The sequence below is a fragment of the Callorhinus ursinus genome, unplaced genomic scaffold (assembly GCF_003265705.2).
Source record: "Callorhinus ursinus isolate GAN/ISIS: 27379988/994484 unplaced genomic scaffold, GSC_fseal_2.0 scaffold29, whole genome shotgun sequence".
NCBI lineage: Eukaryota > Metazoa > Chordata > Mammalia > Carnivora > Otariidae > Callorhinus > Callorhinus ursinus.
In genome coordinates this window covers 16,433,040-16,456,023 of record NW_027397091.1, presented here as the reverse complement: position 1 = coordinate 16,456,023, position 22,984 = coordinate 16,433,040, and the positions used below count along the sequence as shown (strand labels likewise).

At 43.5% G+C, this 22,984-nt stretch overlaps 1 protein-coding gene across 2 annotated transcripts in view; it reads right to left on the bottom strand.

Moving 5' to 3' along the window:
- The window catches only part of SLC24A3 (solute carrier family 24 member 3), a 505,924-nt gene that overhangs the window by 17,007 nt on the left and 465,933 nt on the right, over positions 1–22,984 (bottom strand). Inside the window, exons 10-16 of one of the 2 annotated variants that reach the window (XR_003209402.2) lie at positions 20,253–20,386; positions 18,251–18,411; positions 17,208–17,478; positions 10,289–10,455; positions 9,051–9,165; positions 7,809–7,921; positions 6,602–6,799 (exon numbers count right to left, since the gene is read on the bottom strand). Coding sequence is in view for 1 of the 2 variants with exons in the window: in XM_025876957.2 (XP_025732742.1) it covers positions 7,809–7,921; positions 9,051–9,165; positions 10,289–10,455; positions 17,208–17,478; positions 18,251–18,411; positions 20,253–20,386 (961 nt within the window). In the remaining variant the exon portion in view is untranslated. The remainder of the gene's footprint in view (positions 1–6,601; positions 6,800–7,808; positions 7,922–9,050; positions 9,166–10,288; positions 10,456–17,207; positions 17,479–18,250; positions 18,412–20,252; positions 20,387–22,984) is intronic. The other variant, XM_025876957.2, reaches the window with a different exon arrangement.

Here is a 22,984-nt window from a genome sequence, read left to right as displayed (position 1 = left end):
TGCTTGGGCCAAATCCTGGGCCACTATTTTGGTCTACCATTACTAGGCAGAGATGTAGTCTGTAGAAATAAAGTCTCCCAGAAAATTAAAGTCCATCTCTCTATAGTCCAGCAACTTAACTGTTTTTGATGAAAATGTTTTATAACTTTTTCTTGATGATTCAGAATCACCACCATGAATATATATATATATATATATATATATATATATATATATATATATATATATATATTTTTTTTTTTTTTTTTTTTTACCTGAGCTGAAATATGGTAAAGCTCTCAGGAGCTATTGATGTATGAGGAGTTGCTTGCCCCCACTTTGATGAAATAAAATTTATTCTCTATTTAAACAAGTAAAATGTCCTGCTATGTGTAAGATGGCAAAGTGTACCATGTGAATGGCAAACATGAAGTGGACATGGTCCTACATTCAGACTTTAGTAGCAGGTAGATGATGTGGGTGCATAACTATCAGACAAGGTAGGAAAGAGAATGGATCAACAGGGACATGGAGACGAGATTACAGTGTGCAGTGTGATGCTGTATTTGGGCAGCATGTGAAAGGGCTAGAGGGCTAGGCATGTGGTCGGGACTTGAGGTATTCTTTTGCTTATGGGATTTCCTCTTCATTGAATGCCCTCTCAACCAAAGACATCAAACTGAGTAAAACACGAAAAAAGTAGCATTTTAAAGAATGCCACTAGGATCTGAGGATGCTTTTGTTACTCTGTCTCTCCCTAATTCAGCTCACCTGGCTGTCCTTCCCTCCTTCTTGACCATTCACCTTTTTATTCTGACTCAGGCTCAAAACTTTTCCTGATAGTTAAGATTTTACTACTTATAAAATCCAGGGTTCTAGACTACATAGCTTCCTAATAGCTCCTAAGTCATGAATATTACTGAAAAGTAAGTAGATATCTTTCCAAAGAAGATATACAGATAGCCAACAGACACATGAAAATATGCTTAATGTCACATTATCAGGGGAATGAAAATCAAAACCACAATGAGATATCACCTCACTTCTGTCAGAATGGCTAAAATAAAAAAGACAAGAAATAAGAAGTATTTGCAAGGATGTGGAGAAAAAGGAACCCTTGTGCACTGTTGGTAAGAATGTAAATTGGTGCAGCCACTGCGGAAAACAGTATGGAGTTTCCTCAAAAAGTTAAAAATAGAAATACCATATGATCCAGTAATTCCACTACTGGATATTTACTAAGAGAAAACAAAAACATTAACTCAAAAAGATAAATGCACCCCTATTTATAATAGTCAAGACATGGAAGGAACCTAAGCATCCATCAACAGATGAATTGATAAGGAAGATGTAGTGTGTGTGTGTGTGTGTGTGTGTATGCATATACACCTACACACACATACACACACACACACACACACGTATTTATAGTGGAATATTACACTGCCATAACAAAGGATTGGGATCATGCCATTTGAGACAACATGGATGGATCTAGAGGGTATTAGGCTAAGTGAAATAAATCAGGCTGAGAAAGACAAGTACTAGTATGATTCCACTCATAAGTGGAATCTAAAAATGTGAATACACAAACAACAAGCAGAATTAGACTTATAAATACAGAGAATAAACTGATTGTTGCCAGAGGGGAGGGAGGTGGGGTGTTGGGCAAAATGGGTGAAGGCCTCCAGTTACGGAATGAGTAAGCCATGGGAGTAATAGAGTATAAGGAATACAGTCAATGATACTGTAATAGTGATGCAATGGGACAGACAGTAGCTATGCTTGTGGTGAACAAAGCATAATGTATTAACTTGTCAAAACACTAAGTTGTACACCTGAAACTAATGTGATATTGTGTGCCAACTATACTCAAATTTTATAAAAATAAATAAAAAATAAGTTAAATATTTTCCTTTGAATTTTAAAAGTCCAAAATGAAATCTCCTTTTTAACACATGTTGCTAAAACAAACATATGTCCACATTCAAAACAATGAAACTGGACCCTTACCTCACACCATATATAAAAAAATCTTGATTTCCCTGAGGTTCATGAACAGTTTATAGATTATATTACTGATTTTCTGCTTTCAAAAGCAAGGCCTACATTGGATGCTTGTGTCCTGGGCATAAAATGAAGATCTCTCTGGAACTGAGTACAGAAATAGCAATTGGATGAAAATGCAACATGACATGTCTTTTTCCAGTCTTCTGACCAAAAGTTCCCCCAGGAGCATTCTCCTATGTGCCATGGCTGTTGATCACCAAAGTGGCCTGTTTCTTCTCCTATATTTTCCCCTCCACTTCAGTTCAGGGTAATCTTCAACCACAGGATTAGATGTGCTCCTTGCACAATCCCAGCAGAATGACCAGAGTGACCCAATGAGGTCATCTACAGATGGAAAACATGAATTTGAGCCAAACATCTAATAGGGCCTGAATTTTTGTTTTCATGATGTTGCCCTGTCACTAAAGTTTGGAACCTGAAAAGTGTATGTTTTCATGGCCGTGGATATTACTGAATGAAAATCATGCTTAATTTTCTGCTCTCTGAAGAGTGTTGGGAGAATGTCAGAAGGATGGGAAAGGAGGGCAGATCACTGGGGCTCATTTATGGCAGACAATGTGCTTTACTGAATTGGAATTTCAGGTCTCATGTCCATGTTCAGTCAGGGAGATTTCAAAGCTGTGGGGAGGAACTGGTTTGCATCTAGAATGAGTTGTTGTTGTTGTTGTTGTTGTTGTTTGGAAAGGTTTTGATTTTACCTTATATGATTGTACGTTGTAACCACAGTAAAGAAAAAATAAACACAATGGATCAGTGGATCTTAGGGACACTGGAAGGATGTGCATCCCCTGCCCCTGGAGAGAGTCAATGTGGTAAAAGTCTATTATTCATGGATCAATTTTCCAGGATATTTAGAGTACGGTTTCTTTTCATCTTTTTGCTGCCTGCTCTTTAGCCACTACTCTCTAGTCTTCACCAGAGGCAACAAAAACTAGTTAAAATTCACACAGGTCTGACTCTTACTTCTTCATAACTTTGATAAGTGGTTAAGTGAGGAAATGAAACAGGAACGCACCAGGTGGATTTGCTGGGGAACTCAACAGGTCCATACCCAGTGCTCTGAGCTGGGTTAAGGGGCAGAGAACCTAGGCAGAGTCTGGGGTGCCAATAAAGATGGGATCTAAATGTGAACCATAAAATGAGAGATGGAACATTGCATAGAGCAGCCTGTGGAGGGAGGGAGACACCCAAGCCTGAGTATGATTAAATAATGACAGAGAGTCACTAGTAGCATTTCCAAAGGAAGTTAGGTTGTGCTATTCCCAATATATTTGACACTTTTTTCATGGCTCAAGTATGTACACGCCCCGTACTATGTGCCACAAGGAAGCTCACCCTCATGGAGCTTCCTGTGGTCAGAATGTCGGGGTAAAGCCTGTGTTTAAAAAAAAAAAAAAGGAATAGGAAGGTGCCATGAAGCTGTCCTCCAAATCTCAGAAATGAAATAAAGACAAATTAAAATGTCAGGAATACTGTCATTTGGAAAAATAATTAGGCATGTGTAAAGAGCTTCAAAGTGTTCATATTCTATGTAACAACTCCAGCTCTAGGAAAATAACCTCAAATGCAAATACAGTTTTATGTAGAATTTTTATAGATCTCTAAAATCCATAAGATCGATATACAAAGATGTATGTTGCATCATTATTTATAACCGTGAAAATCTTGAAGCAATATGTGTCTAACAGCAGCAGCATGGTTAAGTAAATTTTGGTGTAACTAGAATATGAGGTTGCCTTTAAAGATGATGTTTCTATAAGATTTTAAGGAAAATGTGTTTGCTATCATAAGGAGTAAAAAAAAAAGCAATTTTACAGTGATGTCTCAGCTATGTGAACCAAAGTGGAAATAAAAATATGCTAAAATATTAGCAATTGATATTTACGGATTGAACTATGCATGTTTTTTATTGTATCCTCTGAATCTGCAGAGTCACATGGGCAGCCATAAGCCATATGTGGCTATATAAATTGAAATTAATTAAAATGAAATTAAAAATCCAGGTCTTCACTTGGACCAACCACATTTCAAGTTCTTAAAAAGTCTCATGGAGCTAGTGGCTACTATAGTTGACAGTACAATATAGAACACTTCCATCATTATAGAAAGTTCTATTGCACAGGCACTGCTCCAGAGTATTCTCTAATTAGAGTTCCTCTAATTTTCGATGAAGGCCATGAGCTATTTTTATAATCAGAAAAAAGGAATAACAAAGTCAAGATGACTTGACTATAGAAAACCCAGGAAATTATTTGAGGAATGGCAAAACAGAATCAAGGTGAACTTGTATTTTAAGGACTTCAGTGAGAGAAATTCAGTACAATCAATAATATTGTTCTCAACTTAAGTACAGGAAAGGTGTATTAACTGGGAGAGGAAGGGTCCACATATGACCCAGAAAAAAGGAGCTCAAAGAGGTAGGATTGGCCAGTGTGCCCCAGGAAGGTTGTCATGGCAGGGAGAAAACCCTACGATATGGGTTGATGCTTCAGACGACAACATTTCAACAGCTCCAGTAAAAGGTTATCCAGCAAACCCTTTTGTTGGCTCCCACTCTCAACCTGATGCCCCAGACTTTAGAGGCTGCTAGTGTCCACTGACACCTGCATCTCCTCTCCTAAAATAGCTAAACAAGTGTCCTGGATCCTTCTTGCCTCTTGGTGGGAACATTTGACTCATCTGGACAATGGGTGGGAGCAGGCAGGATGCACATCACCTTCAGTTCTTGTCAAAAAAAGATCTACATAATCTTCCATGCCCTTGCTTTCTCTGCTTTCTGTGTGTCTATTGGAGAAGGACTCCAAGAGGACAGAACCACAGAATGAAATAAGCCCCAATCCCTGAGTTTCTGTTTGGCGATCCATGAGAGCTGCCAGAATGGAAATATCTGCAATGGATTTGAGGCAAGAAATAAAGCTTTGCTGGGCTACCCCAGGGAAATTTGGGGGTTTGTGATATAGTAGCAGTGGTACTTATTCTAACATATAAATTCTAATTTGATCTTCTACGCAGAATGTGTTAATGCAGCAGGTCTCGTGACTTAAACCTTGCATGCCTTTAGGGGAGCCTAGAACCATGACTGACCTTCAGCCAATCTCCAAGAATGTAACCCTTGGAATGTTCTTTATGTGACTGACGGATGATGTTGTTTTGTGCTCCAAAAGCAATGGGTGGTCATGGGGATCCCCAAATACCTCCCACCTGTGGGAGGTACAGGCTCCAGTGTGGAACAAAGAAGCCACAGGGATGAAAGGCACAACATAGGGAATACAGTCAATGGTATTGTAATAGTGTTGTAGGGTCACAGAGGGCGGCTACACTTGCGGTGAGCACAGCGTAACACAGAGACTTGTGGAATCACTATGCCACACACCTCAAACTAACATTTTGTGTCAACTACACTTCAAGTAAAAAAAAGAAAAAACAAACAAAAAAACTAAACAAAACCTGAACAACAAAATACCTCCCACATTAAGATCCTTCTCCAGGAAAATGGAGCACAAATTGTCCAGAATAAGTATACTTTTTATCTGGCACTTGTATATCTTACTACCATCTACTGACACTCTAGCACAGACACCAAACTCCTGTGAATTTGGTTGATTATGAGTCCCTTCGTAAGTGCCTGACTGACAACAATGTCACTCATAAAATCCTTCGGAAGATTATCTGGAACCCGGTGACCACCTAACGGATGATGTCCTTTCAGTGGCCAACATGGAGGGCATTTCTTCAGTGTCTCTCTTATATGCATCACTTAAGAAGATGAAACAAATTCAAGATTTAGGACAAGGGCCATGAGTGCGATAGAAAGAAAGGCTATGGAGAGAGGCCCCATTTGGTGATGGTGATGGGGAGGGTCCAGAGAGGAATTCTGAATGAGACACACCTGGAAGAAGGGACATCATTTCCAATGGGAGAGTGACAGAATGTGTGCCTCTGAGGCAGAGTAGTCTGCCTCTGAAGGAGATCACCTTCAGGGACAATGACTCCGAGGGGCACTGGCTTGGCTCTCTGCAATGTCTGAGACAGCAAGTAGTCTGGGAGGGATGAGGTTTAGAGTGCACTGTTGGGGGCTATTGAAGAACTGGCCTTCCCAGTGGATATCTGTTTACATTACAATTAGCCAAGGCTAAGGGGTCCTTATACCTTAGGGCAGGATTGAAACTCATGCTGCTGAATCTCTCATAAAAGTCATCAAAAACATCATTTTCTAAATCCATATTGTCATGTAAGTTTGAATATCATCATTTTTTTATTGTCTGATGAGCACCCACATGATCTGTCCCTGCCTAGCCTCCTAACTGCCTCTCAAACCATGGGACCCTCCCCTATGTGCACTCTATTCCACTTACACTGGACTTGCTTCTGTCTCTCCAACATGCCAAGTGCATCTCTGCCTCAGGGCCTTTGCACTGGCTGTTCCTTCTGCCCGGAATGCTCCACACTGCCCCAATTTCCCCCTGGCTGGTTCTCTCTAGTTATTCAGATTTCATGTCATAGTTACCTCCTGAAAGCAGCTTCCCCCCCAAGGGAATGTGGCCTCTCTCACCATGTCATTACCCAATTTCACTGACAACAGAGCAGAGATCTTCACTCCTTAGAACACATTCTGCTTCTTTCCATCTTCTTGTGCTTATCTTTACCCTCTGGTGAAATTTCTCAGGCAGTGGGTAACTTCAGATGAACCAAAAACACGTGGACTGTCTGCATGGATTTCAATTTCATTGCAACTGTCTGGATACCTTCCCTGGTTGAAACAGCCATTCGTCAAGCAACTTGGAAGACAACCGTCATCTGATAAAATGAGCCACAGTATTTTCTACAGGATATAACATTGCTTAACAACAAATTGTGCAGATAGACTAAGGTAATGCTTGGCAGCACATTTGGAGAAACACCAGCAGTGGGTTGGGTCTAACAAATTTGGAGGCACGTTACTCTTTTATTCCCATGTCTAGGCAAAAATCTCCAATTGCAATTTCTTCCTGAGTCCTTGGATGGTGAGTGTCTCAGACAGAGCTGCCATTAGCAGAGGGCAAACATTTTAACAAATTGGGAAAGAGAGCTGGACCCTCCATGTCACTCACCTGTTAATCTACCTGAAGTCACAATCAGCTTAGACTTGAAAAAAAAGCATGGAGGCCATCTTCATGGGTCTAACTGTCGCCAGACCCCTGGTAGGGGGGTCATCTTGTATTTTGTGTCCCTTCCCCCATGAATGAAATTATTTTTCCCACGAAGCAAACACACTAGACAGGGGGTGGCAGAGGATGGCCCATGGGCCAAATCTGGTCAGCCTCCTATTTTTGCATGGCCCATGAGTTAAGAATGATTTTTGTATTTTTCAATGGTGGAAAAGAATGAAAAGAATCCTATACCATAGATCATGACATGTAAAAATTATATGGAATTCAAATTTCAGTTTCTGTACATAAGGTTGTATTGAAACAGCCATGCTCACTCATTTGCACATTGTCTATGGCTGCTTTCAGGCTACAGCTGCAGAGGTGGGTTGTTGTGACAGAGACCATCTGGCCCACAAAGCCCAAAGTGTTACTATCTGGCCCTTCCCAGAAGAAGTTTGCCAACCCTGTACTTGAGTCCTGAATGTCCTCGCAAGCCTGGTTTTGGAAGGACTTCGATGAGGAAGAGTTTGTTTGCCTCCCAGCCTTAGGATTTCTGCATCTCCTTTGCCCTGAAAACAGAGTCTGCAGAGCCCAAGATTTGGAGCGAAATCACAGGGGAAACCCACTTACATAGGATCCATAATCCACAGCCAGGGTCTGCAGGGCCCACGGGAGACCAAGGCCGATGAGGATGTCAAATACGTTGCTCCCAATAGAGTTGGACACGGCCATGTCTCCCATGCCTGCAAGGACAAGAGGTCAACTTGAATGAGGGAGGTTGATCTCAGGATAGGACAGGGGCTCCCCAAGGCACTCTCCCAACCCTTTGGTCTGACAGCCAGAGGCTTAGCTGGCAGATCTGTTGGCTCATTTGCTAAGGTGGTTCCCTCCCAGGCTACCACCTGTATTTTCAATATGCATTTTCAGTAGAAAGGAATGGAAAAGAACAGAACAGACTAGAACGAAATGCACGTTCTGACCTTCAGAAGGTCTGTTGACCTTCAAACGTGATCACTGGCAAAATGTGAATGATTCCAAAAACCAAACATAGTTCCCCAAATTCTGAAACTTCCTTCTAGAAAGGAATAAACTTGACAGTTCTATTAAGCCTTTCATAAGCTCACTGTGAAACTGATACATTTTAGTACCATCTCCCAACTGCTCTACACTGTCTTCAATTCTTTTTCTAAATAATTGAGCATTATTAAGAAAAAGAATATAACTAGTAGAATTTCGTGAGGACTTCTAGGGGACACTATGCTAAGTGTTGTAGTTACACATAGTGTTTGTTGAAAACAAATGCAATCTAGCACAAATCAGGCATATAAATTAGAGTGGGTGCTAGCGAAGGGTGTGGCCATCTGGAAGGGGTGTCCATTTGTGAGCTTGGATTTGAAGGAGGGGAGGCTGTGCCATACACTGAGGACTGACCTGTGGTAACCACCACTGTTGGGGTACTGCAGCTGGGTAGACCTTAGGCTATGGGGTCTGTCTTCTCTAAGCCTTGGTTTCCATATCCATAGAATGTGGGTCTGATTTTCCCCACCCCACAGAGTTGTTTAAATTAAATAAGATAACGTACCTAAACTGCTTTGCTCAGTGTGTGGCACTCAGCAAAGATTAGCTCTCGTTACATTTATTACTTCTCCAGAAGGGCCTCTGCATGCTACCTAGAAAATGTCTCTGCCTTTCTTAAGGGTAGATCTTCTGGCTTGTTTCCCTGTTCTTTTGATGCCAGTTAGCTTTTTGACCAACACAGCACGGAAGTCACCCATCACCCTGGTAATTGCCATGTGGATCCCCCAAAGCTCCCCCCACCCATAGGCCTTTCCCCCTCCCCCATCTCTGTCACCATTTAACTGGAGGTCCCACCTTGTCTGGCCACGATGAGGCTGGCCATGCAATCGGGCACACTGGTTCCAGCTGCCAGGAAGGTAATCCCCATGATGACATCAGGAATCCCCAGTGTGTATCCAATGATTGTGACCTGGAAGAAGCAGGAAGAGGTGGTGAGTTGGGGGCTGATGCCAACCCAACCTGTCAGTGGATTCTCTGCCCAAGAAGCACAAAAGGCTACAATCTGGGCGGTCTGCTCAGGGGGCAATGTCTGCTCTCGTTGTCAATGTAGAGGGCAAAGAACATCTCGCAGAGCAGACCAGGACTGCAGGTCTGGGGACCAGGGTGCAATTATGGAGTCCATGTTTTCCGACCAAAGATTGGCATTTCATACATGTTCCTTTCAGGTGAAGCAGGAGGACTGAGAGAGGAGAAACAGTTTCTGAGAAAAGGTGATTTGGGGACAGAATATTTGAACTTAGGATGGTCCCGGGAATTACAGAATGGAAAAGGTCATAAATGGGCATTCTGGATGATGCAGATGAATGCATTTCCTAAAATGGCTTTGGGGCAGAGGTTCTTTTGAGCCATAACCCCACAACCAATGCCAGTCCTTGAATCCTTGTTTTAGCTTAAGAAGGGACCCTTGAATGGTCACCTGGTCCAATGACCTTATTTTCTGGTTGACAAAACTGTGACTCAGTTAGAGGAAGTGACAATGACAGCTAGGATTATTACTCCCCAATTCCTCCCGTCTTTCCTTCATGCTTTTTGCCTTGTGGCTTTGCCACGCTAGAGCAGGTGGAGTGTATTTCCCCCACTCCATTGATATTGGGCCGAAGTCACAGGCCAAGGCCCTAGGAGGCACAGCATGTTTCCACTGGCCTTCTAGTATTCCAACAATCTGCCATGAGAAGAGCATTCCCCAGGCAGCCACGGGTCCAAGGAAAATGAGCAAACATAAGGGGTAGGCATGAAACCCATCTGCTGCCTGAATCACACATAACCATGCTGTGGCTTGAAGCAGAACCGCTCAGTCAGTGCCAGCTAAGATTAGTCAAACCATGCTCAACCTGCAGATATATGAGCAGGAGGAGAACTTCTTGTGATTCTAAACCACTGAGTATAGGGGTGGTTTGTTATGCAGCTTATTGAGGCATTAGCTGACTGATACAGTTACTGGGCTGGAACCCCACTTCCTATTCCCCTCTGATTGAGCATAGTTTTCTCTTTAAAGAGGTCTAGCAATGCTGTGGGGTCCTCAGTACACTCACCATCCACACCATCATGTAGGAGAAGGCTGCTATCCACAACGTGGAAGAAGCAAATGTCACCATAAACCATTTTTCCCAGCGGGGTTTGTTGCAGTTGGGTACAGTGAAGTATAAAACAAAACTCAGTGGCCAGGTGAACGCCCACTTCACTGTTTCCAGTTTTCCAGCTGGAAAAAGAAAAAAAGACAAAAACAAAAATTAGTTTCATTTCTGTTTTACCAGCCCTCCATGCTGCTTGCCTCAGACACTTACATCCTAATTGATGACCTGTGAAATCAGCCTTATTATGTTGTTCTTTTCATAAAAAACACAAACAGCTTTCCACCAGCAACAAAACCTGGCGTACAAAACCAAGCAGAATAAAAACAGTTATCCACCGCTCACCTGCTAGTTAGGCACCCAAATGACAGATGAGGCACCTCTGAGGATACAGGGCTGGGAGGGTGGTTGGTGCATGGGGCCAGGTGGGACAAGATGAGGAAGATTCTCAGACACAAAGGGTGGGGAGTGGGTAGGGGTGCAGGTGAAGGTTGGGGAGGGGAGCTGGAAGACCACCAGTTGGCCTGGGGTCTGTTCTCCCCATGGGTAGAGAAAATCTTGCCGGATTTTAAGGTGCCAGTGGTCACAGCGCCATCTAGTGGAATTTCTCAGCATTGCCAACTCACGAAATCCTAAAAGATGATTTGAAAGCTCTCAAGGTGGGGTTTGTATCTCAAGCTGATGTGAACTTGCAAATTTGTCATTGATTTCTGGCTCTCTAAATACCTGCTGCCATGGACGAGGTGATGGATTGGCTAGTGATGACCTGATCCTATCATCTCTGTGTTGCCTGAGCGCCATGTTTCAGAGATACTCATAAATGCTTATTTTGGCGACTTTGTGGCCATGAGTTCCTTGTAACCTCAGATTTGACAAACCTATCAATTCTCCTTTAGCCTTTATTACCATCCTGCTTAACTGCTTACACCTCTGGTAAGAAATATGTATTGTATACACTCTCTGCTTCAATAAAGAACAGCTCTGCCTTCCAGAAAGTTCCTCGAGCCTCTTTCCAGGCAACCTTCCACCCTCTACCACCATAGATTAGTTTTTCCTGTTATCCACCTTCAAATAAAGAAAATCACATGGTATGTGATTTTAGTCAATTATGTTCCTTTAGTCAACAGGTTTTTTGAGATCCATTCATGTGTCAGGAATTCATTCTTAATTGCTGTGTAGTTTTCCATCCTACGAATACACAGTTTATCCATTCTCCTGTGGACGGGAATTTGAGTTGTTGCTAATTTTCAGGTATTACAACTAAAGGGGCTATGAGCATTCTTGTACACTTTGTTTTGTGGGCATTTTTTTTTTCCTCTTGGGCAAAGACCCAGGAGTAGAATTGCTGAGTCACAGGGTGGGTGTTTATTTAACTTTGCAAGAAATTGCCGAGCAGTTTTCCAAAATGATCATCCCATTTTATATTCCCACCAGAGTGAAGGAGGTATTTTTTAAATTACACTTTGAACAGTGATTAATAAAATGTTAAATGAAATTTATTTCATAATTTTATGCCAGTATCTAGCACTTTTCCAATTAGCTGCTATGCAGATATGGAGCTGGGAATGGATGATGACATTGAGACTGTTTGGCTGGATTTCAAAGCAAGAAAGCTGTCAGAGGTTTTTCATGAGGGGCTTCCAAATGCTGTGGACTCCAGCATATCGTCAGACCCTTGGATCCCAAAGCCATCCTGGAATTCTGCGTGCTCCTAAATCCTGTAATGTGGTGATGTCATTTATCCATCTGGGGCTCTGGGGACCCCCTCACTGGCCTTGAAGTCTTCCTGATGCCCTCACAGAGAGAGACTTGGTCCAGCTTAAAAACACACACCCAATCAAAGTTACAAAGACACAAATGGGAAGAGAAATGACTGCAATCTGGATCTTTGCAATTCTTCAGAAAATAAAAAAAAAAAATAGAAATCGGAACTTAAGACTGTGGCAGCTTAGAAAATGATACTGAGTAAAGCTGCAAGCAGTACATTTTGGCACCAATGAATTTTGAGTTTTTTTCTCGGCTGCTTTAGAAAACTCTGACTTGACCCTTGAGGGGCCTTATATCTAGAAAACAGTTCTCTCCATTTATGATATGGATGCTTTCTCTAAGTTACAGCTCCACTGTAACAACAAACTTACAGGAGAAATTTAATCGGTATCAACTGGAAGGTAACTTTAAATGTAATGTAACAAATACAACTCCTTGAGCAAACCAAGTGATACAGAAATGTGCTTTTATTTAAGTGATTTTGAGGAGCAGGGGTTAGATAAGGAACATACTTATGTTTTGGTGTGTTCTTTTCAGTCTTTTTTCCCCTGAAAGTGTGTTTACCTACCTCCCCATGTAAATGTTTCTATTTCTGTTAGTCAACAGTAAGTGTTTATTCATACAGTGCTAAGAATATATGTACAACTTATACTATGCATAGGTGCATATAATTTACATATATACTATGTAGATTTAGCCTCTACACATATTATATGCACATGGAAACACAGGGATGTTAATATATGTGCACATTTTAGCGGGCTTAAATTTCAGTTTCTGAATGAAGGGGTAAAATGGTTTCCTTTCCTCTTTGAGTCAACAGTATTTCTGGACATTTTCCCATCTTTTCTTCCATTGCTGTATGTTCCAAACAGAGCCCCCCATCTGGCCCCCCAGGGGATAGGTTTATTACTTCACTTAACAAATATTCATTGAATGTCTTCCCCCACCCCCACCCCAGCCAGTCTATGCCAGGTCCTGCTCTGGGTGCTGAGGACAGAGCAGTGAGCTAAGAAAACCAAACTCCCAGTGCATGAACCTGATGTACCCGTGATTATGTGATTTCTCGGAAGGCAGCCAGCAGCTGGGAGATGAAGCCAGGGACATGAAGCGGGGACTCTGAGCATTACAGTATCCCTTTGAGTGTGACTTGGCTCTAAAAAGCAAAGGACCTGTTCTTAAGTTGTATTCCTTATTGAGTTTTTAAAGAAGCTTACTTCTATTGAGAAGAAAAGATCATTGCTCATTCTTATGGACCTAGAGTTAAATATATCAATTCGTTCTAACTATATAGGCCATAAAAATGTAGTGTTTTAGAATGAAAAATGTAGAAAAAATAAACAAGAATTCCATCTAGGAGAAACACACTCATATTTTGGTATACTTCTTTTCAGTCTTTTTCTGTGGAAGTATGTTTGCCTATGTACACATGCAAACATTTCTTCCTTTTCTTTCTTTCTTTTTTTTTGAAGAGAGAGAGAGAAAGAGTTCAAGCAGGGGGAAGGGAGACGGAAGGAGGGAGGGGGAGAGAGAGAGAATCTTATCCATGCCCAGCATGGAGCCTGATGCAGGGCTCGATCTCACGACCCTGAGATCATGACCTGAGTTGAAATCAAGAGTTGGACACTTAACTGAGCCATCCAGGTGTGCCCACATGTAAACATTTCTATTTCTGTCAGTCAATAGTAAGGCTTTCTTCATGCAAGAGATAAGAATACATGTGCAAATTATATGTATATATATGTGCACACACACATACTATGCACAGGTGTATATTCAAATATATATTATATGAATTTAACCCATACGTACATTATATGCACATATAAAAACACAGATATGTTAATATCTGTGCATAAACCATAAAAGCATACAACTCAATATAAAAATGTATACACTGTATGAATAAACATGTTATATGTATAGATGATAACCATACACGTGCACACTGCATATATGCACAGACTTTTATTCATATATGTACATGCATGTGCACATAGATGCATGCACAATATATGTGTCTACACATACATACATCCTATATATGCCTATATTTACATACTTCCACATAATTACTTATTCATTACTTACACTCACTACAGTCAAGTCCTGGACAGAAGAGAGCCCTACAGCTGAGTGACAGAAACACAGAGAGCCATGGTCCTGCAAGATTACCATGAGAGGGAAAAGTATCCTCATCATGTGCGCAGAGCTTTTTCAGGCCAAGGAACTTAGTGCAGAGGAACCAGATGTGGGGCTCCCACTGGGACTGGGTCCTTCCCGCTCCTTGAGTGGCCTCTGCTGGCTGGCTCAGTGCTGTGAGGGGTCTGCCTGCCCCAGGGGGCGCTTGCTGGACACACAGCCCGCGAGGCTCAGATGGAAGTTCCTGAGTCCCAGAAGGGGGTTTGGCTTCGGTGGTGGGAGGGAACAAAGGATCATAACTGGACAAACCCACTCTCCAGTTCAGAGGCAGCACCTGGCTCCGAATGAGGCTCCCCTAAGGCTCAACGGTGAAGATCACTGGTGTGACTCCAGGGTGCTACACCCCCACTGCCTCAGGTGTGGCCTGCCGACAACCAGCACCAGTGTCACCTAGGGGCTTGTGATAAATGCAGAATCTGGGGCCCCCCACCAGACCTCCTGAATCAGAGCCTGCATTTTATCAAGGATGCCCAGGTGACAGGGCTGGTCTAGAAGAACTTGAGTTCCACTTCCTTTCTCGGCAGCTCAGGGCCCTGGAATGAAGCAGAGACCCCCAGGAGTGGCAGGACCACGCAGAGCATCCTTTCTCCTCTCGTGCCTGACATTCCAAAGGAGGCAGGGTGCCTGGGGGGGTGGTTTCTGAGCCCACACCTGCAGCCACATCTCTTAGCACACACGAGGAGACAAGATGATGCGGCTGGGAGCCCCGGGCCGCCTCATCTGCAACTAACCACAGAGTCGAGGAGGGGAGGTGAGCAACAGTTACAAAATAGCTTGAAACCTCACAGTTAGGTCTGGTGTTTATCCCGTTCAGGTGAGAAAAAGGAAGTGAACTGAAAGGGGCCCTTTGTCCCACTAAGTAATGAGATCTGGTGGGAGTCAGAGGAGTTGTCTGGTGTCACACACACATCTTTGGTCGTCTGCCTGGAGGGGCGTACATGGGGCTTCGGGGCTTCTGGGGGGCCGACACTTGCCCCTTACAGACTCTTCACCTGGTCCGAGAGTTTCTTTCATCAGTGAAGGACTTTAGCAAAATAGGCGTTTTTGGAGCTTGGTTATGGGCTGCCAATGGTGAGCTCTGAAAGCAAAGGCCAGCCTAGGCAGAATTTTAGATATGGGCCCCCAAGAGTCTATACCCGATTCTCAGAACCTGTGAAGAGGAGGCTGAGCTACCATTCCACAACTGTGCTCTGCTGTGTGGCACAACAGACCTCCTCATGGAGAGGTTACGCACTCAGAAGCAGAAGGGGAAACCCAAGAGACCAGAAGTGTGAGAAGGACCCAAAGCACCATTGCTGATTGAAGAATGCAGGCCTCCAGAAGCAGTGAGCAGCTCCCGGCTGACAGCCAGCAAGGAAACAGGACCGAGCCGTCCAACCACAGGGAACCAGATTTTGCCAATAATCTGCATGTGTTTGGGAGTGATTCTCCCCAGGGCCGCTGGGAAGGTCTACAGCCCTGTCTACACTCTCATATGGCCTTTGGAGCCTCTGAAACCCAGCCAGGCTGTGCTGGACTTCTGACCTACAGAACTGGGGGCTAATCAACGGGTGTTGTTTTAATCCACTCAGTTTGCAGTAATTTGTTCTACAGCAATAGAAAATGAACAAAAAGTTTATAAGGGGGATACAGAGAGTCTGGTCGCTTAATCCTTAAAATGTTTTTGTCTTGTTGATAGGGAAGAAGGTTGCCAAGAAATAGAGTCAAAGATGGCAAAATGGATAAAGAGCCAGCATGCTTTTTTTTTTTTTATCAAGATAAGCTTCTAACAAGTAATGATTTAACTCTGGCTGGGTGGTTTGGGACTTTGGGGTATAGGATCTGAGTGGATTTTCTCTAGTTTTGGGAAGCACTTGATGAGGTTGAGATCTGAGGGGCAGTTCTGGCCCTAGTTTTACTTGCTATCCCCTGGACCACAGAAAGGCCTTACATCTGAAATTAACACAGAACTCTGCCACTCCACACCCACATCCTATCATTAAATGACCTTTCAAGTGGGTCAAGTAATACTTCCCCAGAACTCACAGGTCTCCTGTAATTTTAAACATCCTTGAGAAATCACACACTTATTAATTAAGCCTCTCACCCTTGACCAGGGTGCTTTCCTGAAGCAGCCGGAAACTTCTGGAAGGTCTAGCAAATAGGCAGAAGTCTTTGGGCTTGGTCTATCCGTTCCACTAATGGGTGGGGTCAGGGGACAAGGTCTCTTCAATGGCCAAATCATTGTTGGGTAGCAGTCAGGGGAGGATGCTGCTTTGGTGGCTGGGGTCCTGAAAACTATACATGCCTATGCTTTCCCTTCGCCTAAGTGTGAGACTTAGCTGGGGCTGGGATGCTTTTTGCCCAGGTCTATCTCCTGTGGTGTCTGTCCTGGAAACAAGCAGATCATAGGAGAGGAGAAAACTGAATGGGGTGTGGGAGGTAAGGGGCAAGAAGTGAGCAGGAGAACAAAGGCCAACTGGGAAGTCTGCATGTTTTGCCCTAGGGTGGCCTTGGCAGGACAGGTCCCCTGGCCAAATGTAATGGGATGGATGAAGATGGGTGAAGTGCCTCTTCCCTTGAGCACCAAGCTGCCTTCCCAACATGGGTCAAGTACATGTCCTCCTTAGCACCAAAAGGTCCCACAGAACAGCTAAGCTAAGCTAAGGGTCTTCCTTCACAAAGTGCCAACAAATTATACATTTGGTCAAAGAACCCACATTTCAACCAGTGATCATGTGTTCCCATCTTGTTCATCTCTGGACCCTCTAAAACAGAGTCTTGCCCACTGTAGAAGTTAATATAAATACTTCTATGTTCATATAGAGAGAGTTCTTTGAATTGAGTGTCAAAAGGATCACCAAAGTCAAGGGAATCTACTCAGTGGCCTCAAAATAGCTCCCAACCCCAGCCTAGACAAAGGACCTCTTACAGGGGAGGTCGAATGGCGTGTATGGTCCTTCGTCATCCTCCTCATCCTCCTCTTCCTCTTCGTCATTCTCGTTGTTCTCATTGTCCTCATTCTCATTTTCTGTCTCGTTACCAGCCTCGGCCACAACATCATCCCTCCGAGTCCCATTCACGCCTCTGTCTGGGGCACTGCTGGGCCCTGTCCCGTTCTCCACGGTGTGCTTAATTGGGATTTTGATGGCCACCTCGGATTCTCCATTGGCATAGGCCCTACTGTTTATCAGTCTTTGTCTCTGGAAAGAGAAAGGCACATTCTTACCACAGTCAGGGGGACTCTAGATCCTTACACCTAGAACACCGGGATCTTTTTCAGGCAGCTGACAAAAAGATGCTTCCAGGAGATTCTGCAGAGAAGTCTTAAGGGATTCCTCAAAGTAATAAGCAACTCAGACAACATCCTTCCGGGAGGAAGGATTAACCTTTTATGACCCACTGGAGCTTGCAAATCTCTTTAGAGGAAATTTCCTATGTCTCAGAGGCACTCTTCTTTTCTACCAGCATTCTTGAGTCCCTGTGCACTGCAGTATTATCTTCTCCAGACTGTAGGAATCCCTTGGACCATAGGTGAGAAAGCCACACAAATGTGTCTGGACTAGTATATCAATAAGGCTGCCACTCCAGAAAAAGGGATACACAGGAAAATTCGTGTCAGAGACTGCATTACTTTAAAGTAAGGCAACCTTGATTTAGCAAGTACTTCTGTGCAAGTTCACATCAGAGGGCTTCACCCAAATGGAAGATGAAAAGAAAAAGGTAGGTAGAAGGGGACAGGAGAGTTTTTCTATATAACTGGGAGCCTGATCATGTCTTCCAACACATGGAGGGAAGAGCAAAAACCAGGATGCACAGCTGGCCCCATGAGCAAAGATGTTGGGAAATAGCTGAGGGATATTATTGTGTTAAATGTTGAGCTTGGTATTTCTATTCTCAGACCAAGAAAGTTTCTCCCCTTCCCAAAGTCTCCCATCTCTGTCCAGTGGCAATGGAGTGTGCTTTCCCAGATACCTCATTGATCAACATGCGACTGGCCATGGAGAGTCGGGTCTTGGGGGGAAAGTGGCTGGTGATCATGATTCGAAGTCCAGCCTCAGAGAAAGAAAGCTGGTGAGGGTAGGCTGACAGCAGCTCGTCTACCATAATCACTGACGCTTTGCGGTGGAAATTGGCTAGGGAAATTAAAAACATAAAATAAGGATAACATTGAGGTTAGGAGCAGAAAAGAGATATTTCTTTAGTCTTCTCTCCATTCCTCCCTCACCTCTCCCTCCCTCTTTCCTGTTTATTCATTTATCCATCCATCCATCCATCCATCCATCCATCCATCCATCATCCAACCATCTACCTATCTATCCTTCCTTCCATTCACCCGATCATCCATCCATCCATCCATCCATCCATCCATCCATCCATCCAAGGAGGGTTGTAGTGAGCAAAATATGGAGAAGGGTCAAACTCTTCTTTCCTTGAGGCTCATTGATAGATAGCTCTTTTGATATGACTTGAAACAATATGAGCATCATTCACTGGCGTGGTAAGAAAGAGTGATAACCTAAGAGAATTCCTCTGTGTCCTCAAAGGACTTTTTTCGCACCACTCAGACCTGGGGCACAGGAAAGACCCCAGTAATCTTAGTAACCCTTTATGCCTTTCAAATGTCAACAACGTTCAAAGTTCTGAGCTGTTAAAAGCTGCAGAAATGACTTTAGTGCCCAGTGGAGGGCTTAGTGGGGGAAAGCGCACATTGCCGCAGCCCAGCCTATAAGTAAGGCTGACAAAGGGGTGGGTTGGTGAACTGGCCACGTGACAGAGGCCCAAGGTCCAGAGTGGCCCAAACTGTTACACAACATTTGCTGGAAGGCCTGATTAATAAGGTCTAAGGCCCCTCTCTACAAAAATGTGATATGAGCACACAGCTCATAGGTACCTGGCCACACGCTCTCCTGGTGGTCACCCCTGTTTTCCAAGCCACTAAACCATGAAATGATCTCTGGAAACACTGAGTAATATGAGGTACCTCTTTTTGGTTCCCGAAGAGTATTCCTTTTATGGTTATAAACTATCCAAAAGAGAAGAGATTCAAGGAAATCCTTATATGGGATGGCACTGAATAATCAAGTCTTTTGTTAAACATAACTAGAAAAATGTATCAAATAATCGATCTTCACATTCTAATAATTACCTCAGATTTCAAACTCAGATTTGAATAACCTATAGATTTTCAAAGTTCTTTTGTGTTTTTCCTGCAAAGCAACCATATGAGACCAAGAAGAAATAAACCCACACATTTTTAGAGAAGGTTAAAAGCAATTGAAAAACCAAACACATTCTAAGGCAAAAGTAAATGATAATTTTCTGTGTTCCTCTAAGAAAGAATATTCTTTGTTAGGGAGCACTATCTTAGATCTCTTAGTGTATCAACTGCTTAATGAGAATGTATTGAATATAAGAATTACTTTGGGAAAAAAAGAGAGGCGGTAATTTTCTATGTTATTTTGCAGCTTGGAAATGGAGGTAATGTAGCCTGAAAATGAATGTGGATATAATAATATACTAACAGCAACTATCATTAATGGGGTATTTTACATACTTTATTTCCTTTACTCATTACAATAATTATCCCCATTTTGCAGAAGAGAAAATTGAGCTCACAGAGGTTCCGTTAATTTGCTTCATGGTAACATAGCCAAAATATGGCAGAGTCAATACCTCAAGACCCCTGGTCTTGTCTCCTTTAACATCCTGTCCTAAACCCCCCATGTCACTGCCAGCAAATATTTTGCCCAAGAACTCCCACGAAGCTTTCCCAGGTGGCTCATCACCAGGTATGACTGCCCCAGGATATAGCCAAAGGGAGGCAGGGAGGCCTGGAAGCTTCTCTCCCTTGGTCTCCTCTGGTGCAGACAACCTCCCGCCAGACCAGCTGCGGCACCCCAGGGGTGGCCGTGACAGTGGAAAGCCAGGCAGCCTCCCAGTGCTCCCTCCAGGGACCCAGGTTGTCCATAGGTACCTTTCTTGAGTAGCACCACAGTTGCGTCGCAGTTGCTGCTGTCATCAATTTCAGCATTGTTGGCCAAGCCATTGACCATGTTTCCAGCACCTTTTGTCCTTCTTTCAAAGCACTGATGGATGCAAGCGTTATATCTGAACAAAGTAACAAGCAGAAGGAGTCCATCAGCTGTGTGTGCCCTGCAGCTCTCAGTCTAGGTGCATTGTGGGGGATCCCGTGCCTCAAGTTATCATTATTATTATTCTGTCTTCCATGTCCCCATAGAAAAATGCAATCTGTCCTATTTTCCGATTTCAGGATATATGGTAAGTGAAAATAAAACCAACATCACGTAAGTAAATAGAGACACACTGCTTTCTTTGCAACTTTTCAAGGTCAGTGGCGGCATCCTGGGATTGAGTTCCCTTGCCTGCAGTACGTGCATGGAAGGGCCATGATGAGACTCAGCAGGATGGGCAAAGTCATGGCTCCAGGACCTTTGCTGTCAGGGGCCTCCTGGGTGGGGGAAGGAGCAGGTGTCACAGTGCATCATGGTCTGCAAGCTACAGGCTGGCTGGCACTCTAGGTCTCTGTGTTTGGTTTTTTAAGATCACAGGTTGGGGTCCTGTGAATCTCTGTACATGCTGGGCCATAATTCCAGGTCCAGTGGGCTATTGGCTTCAGGAAAAAATTCTGGGCTATGATTGTCCAGAATAACTGGGTGAAAACATTGTATAGTCCTTCTTACATGTGTGTTGGAAGGGAAGAAGCTTATATAAATTCCTAGCATGCTTTTGGCATCTAAATGTTCTGGTCCCTTTATCTTTAATACTGGAAGACCCCCAAAGAGGAATCCTAGAAAACTCTTGGGGAAAGTCAGCCAGGTAGTTTCCAGGGCTTTGGAAGTCACTGCTGCTTTTTGCACCACTCGAACACCTAAAGGCCTCGGTGGCTTATTGGCCATGGGATAACCCATTGAGGTGTTCCCCGGATTGATCTCTGGCCTCCCAGAGGAACTGCAGCCAGTCATGGCAGCTCTAAATGGCCAGCTGGTAGGCCACTCAAGCTGCATTTCCCCACACAGGCTTCTCTTCCACATCCCCTTTACTGCTACAGACTCTCTGGAGTCTTCTTCACTGTAACCAATGCCTGTTCTTCAGTCAGAGCAGCTCTGGGTGGGTGGGCCATCATGGTACAGATGGAGGGACCTTCTGTGGTTGGACAGTCCCTTCCTGTACTCCCTGGGAGCTTACGGTTCATCCTCCATGGCATGAGGGAGAACAGAAAACTAGTCAAAAGTGATGATGGTTTCTGTGAGAAGGGAAGTGGGTAGGCCAGTCCTGGGGCAGTCTGGGGCACTCTCAGGCTTTATACTGAGAGGGAGAACAGAACCAGAACATCACTATTTTGCAACCCTAAAGAAATAATGGAGCCAGATCTTGTGCATCGATGACTGCCAACATCACAGAGAGACAAGAGACATTAATGTGCCTGTTGGTGGCAGAACTCACCACCACTTGGGACACAGTCTACCCTGAACTGGACTGATGGCTGGCATTCAGGAAACATGGAGGTCAAAGGAACAGGCCACACCATGGTACAGGATGTAATCAACAATTTCCAAACTGTAGGAAACTGTGTAGCTAATAATCCAACTTCATCAAAGAATAAATTGCAAGGAAAAAGAAAACCAGAGGGGGGATTCATAGATTAAAAGTTGGAGCAACCAATGATAATGAGTGGGATTTATTTGGATTCTGATTTTAAAAATATTTAGGAGATTAAAAGAAAACTGTAAAAAAGAGCATTCATGAGATCATTGAAAGTTTGAACACCGATTTGATATTTAATTATATTGAAGAAATAGCATTAATCTTGGGTGCGATTATCATGCGGTGGTTATGTGAAAGGTGAGTCCTTTTAGAGGCATATCCTGAGGTTTTTATAGATGAATTGGCATGCTGTCTGGGGCTTCACACCACATGGAAGGAAGGAAATGGATAGGGGTGTGGTCTTGTGGCTGTCAGGCTGATGATGAGCGTGGGGGGCTGTCATACCATTCTGCTGGCTTTTGTAAATATTCAAATTCTTCTTAATGAAAAAGTCTCCCCACTTTCTAGACTGAAGAAGAATGTCTTGCCTTACTGATAGAGCTATGGGGGAGAGGCAGAATTCCTGTCATCTTGACTCAAAATCCATTTCCCCATAGAAATACCGACTTGCATGAGGCTTTGCCTTGAAAGTACAACCGTGCGTTACACATTTATTTGGATTTGGATAACAAGGTAATAACACTATGTCTAGTCTTATTATGAGACCTTTCTTGAAATCAGATACTAGTTAGTAACTTAACTATGCTGTCCCATTTCATGCTTACAAACAACCTTTGTGGTAGGAGGCATTAGGAACCCTGTTTTTAAGAGAGGAAACAGAGATTCAAAATGGCAGAATAACTGGGCACAAGGTCTTACTGTTGGCAAGTGGCAGACTGTAAGGTGTGACCAGGCAGGGCTGAACGTGCAACTCTTGATCTCAACCACCAGACTACACTGCCTCACCTGGGGACTAACTCCCAAAGAAGGGACTCAGACGTACAGAAATCAATCCTCACCAAGGCCAGGTAAGCCTCATGTTCCCTTAAGATTTCTATCTACTTGGCCAAACTGAAATTGCTTTTTGACCTTCAGACAGAATGTTTAAAGTCATCCACCCAGGAGGCAGCTGACAACTCTAATATATGCGGGTTTTAACTG